We start from the raw sequence: 1,515 nt of genomic DNA, 5'->3' as shown, positions 1-1,515 counted from the left end.
CTGGACCCCCCTCCAGCTCCCGGACCCCCCAGGGACCCCCCTCCATCCCTGGGCCTCCCCCTGGGTACCTGGACCCCCCTCCAGCTCCCGGACCCCCCAGGGACCCCAGGAGCCCCGGCAGGTCCCCGCGCACCTCCACCGGCGAGGCCCAGAGCGGGGTGCCGTCGGGCAGCGTGTCCCTGCCGCCCTCCTCCCAGAGGCAGGCGGTGTCGGTGAGCGCCGCCGGGCTCCCGGCGCCCTCCTCGGTGCCCAGGCAGGGGGCGAAGCCGCCGGGCAGCCCTGCCCGCAGCCGCCGGGCCGGGGGGCTCCGCGGCACGTTGGCCGGGGCGCAGCCTTGCTCCAGGGGGCCGGAGAAGGGCTGGAGCCCCCCGACCTGCGGGGACAGCGAGGGGTCGGCCGGGGTGAAGGGGACCGGCGGGGGGCACCCGTCGCCCCGCCGCCGGCCGGGACCCACCTGCGCCGCGGCGCCGCTCTCCAGCAGCCCCACGAGGCCCTTGAGGAACTGGACGTTGCTGTCGCTGACGCCTGCGGGGACACGACGGGGCTGAGCYGCGGCACGGGGACCCCGGCTGCTCCCCTCCGTCTCTCCATCCCCGCTCCCTCCTGCTGCCACCCCATCCCGGCGCACTTCCCCCCCGGTGCCGGTGCCGGTGCCGTTACCGATGCAGCTGGAGCCCGAGGCCAGCAGGGTCCTGGCGGCGGTGGTGGCGGGCGCCCCGGGGCCGGCGCCGGCCGACAGCAGGTCGTTCTCCTCCTCCAGGCGGCGGATGTGGCTCTTGAGCTGCCGGTTCTCCAGCTCCAGCTCGCGGAGGCGGCGGTCGCGGCGCGCGGCGGCCTCGTCCCGCGAGGCCAGCGCCTGCCGCAGCTCGGCCGCCTGGGCCTCGAGCTCCCGCAGCAGCTCGGCGTAGAGCCCCGCCAGCCGGGCGCCCCGCGGCGTCCAGCCCTCCGCGCCGGCCCCGGGGCTGGCGGTCGTCGCTGACACCGATGCTACCAGGGGCTGCGGGCTGGGCCACGGCGGCTCCCGGGGGCTGTCGGGCACCCGCGGGCGGCTGGGGCTGGCCCGGGCGCCGGGGCACAGCCGGGCTCTCTTGCGGCCGGCGGCGTCCTCGGGGCGCAGCGGGGTCCTGGGGGGGGGTGCGGAGGCGTCAGCCCGCACGCGGGATTCGGGGCACGGCCGCCGTCCCCGGCTCGGGGACGCCCGCGGTGCCACCGTCGAAGCGGCCTCGTACCTGCCATGTCCCGGGCCGGGCGCGGGGTCCTGGGTGCGGGGGTAGCGGGAGCGGCCGCCCGGGCGCCTCCCCTCGGGCTGGGGGTCCCGGGCAGCCCCCGGCTCGGCCCCGCCGTCGGCCATGGGCGTCAGGGCGTGGGATCCCTCCGGAGCGCGGCCGAGGCACGGCCGTCCTGCCGGCAGCGGACAGGGCGACCTGGCGGGAGACGCCGGCCGCCAGGGACCCCGGTCCCGGGGTTTGCCCCCCAGGCCGCCCTGCCTGTCCTCCTCCCCTCCCCCCCCGCTGC

At 80.1% G+C, this 1,515-nt stretch overlaps 2 protein-coding genes across 2 annotated transcripts in view; one reads left to right on the top strand and one right to left on the bottom strand.

The window, feature by feature from the left end:
• LOC112969010 overlaps nt 1-1,439 on the bottom strand; it is a 2,574-nt gene extending 1,135 nt beyond the window's left edge. The window contains exons 1-4 of the mRNA XM_026071842.1: nt 1,230-1,439; nt 661-1,124; nt 455-525; nt 134-373 (exon numbers count right to left, since the gene is read on the bottom strand). Coding sequence (XP_025927627.1) covers nt 134-373; nt 455-525; nt 661-1,124; nt 1,230-1,351 — 897 coding nt within the window. The 5' untranslated portion in view covers nt 1,352-1,439. The remainder of the gene's footprint in view (nt 1-133; nt 374-454; nt 526-660; nt 1,125-1,229) is intronic.
• Nucleotides 1,350-1,515, top strand: part of CDK5RAP3 (CDK5 regulatory subunit associated protein 3) — a 17,323-nt gene continuing 17,157 nt past the window's right edge. The window contains exon 1 of the mRNA XM_026071881.1: nt 1,350-1,361. Coding sequence (XP_025927666.1) covers nt 1,350-1,361 — 12 coding nt within the window. The remainder of the gene's footprint in view (nt 1,362-1,515) is intronic.

This window comes from Apteryx rowi, unplaced genomic scaffold (genome assembly GCF_003343035.1).
Source record: "Apteryx rowi isolate R43461 unplaced genomic scaffold, aptRow1 scaffold_331, whole genome shotgun sequence".
NCBI lineage: Eukaryota > Metazoa > Chordata > Aves > Apterygiformes > Apterygidae > Apteryx > Apteryx rowi.
Note: the sequence above shows the minus strand (reverse complement) of the source record. Positions and strands in the feature narration are given on the sequence as shown.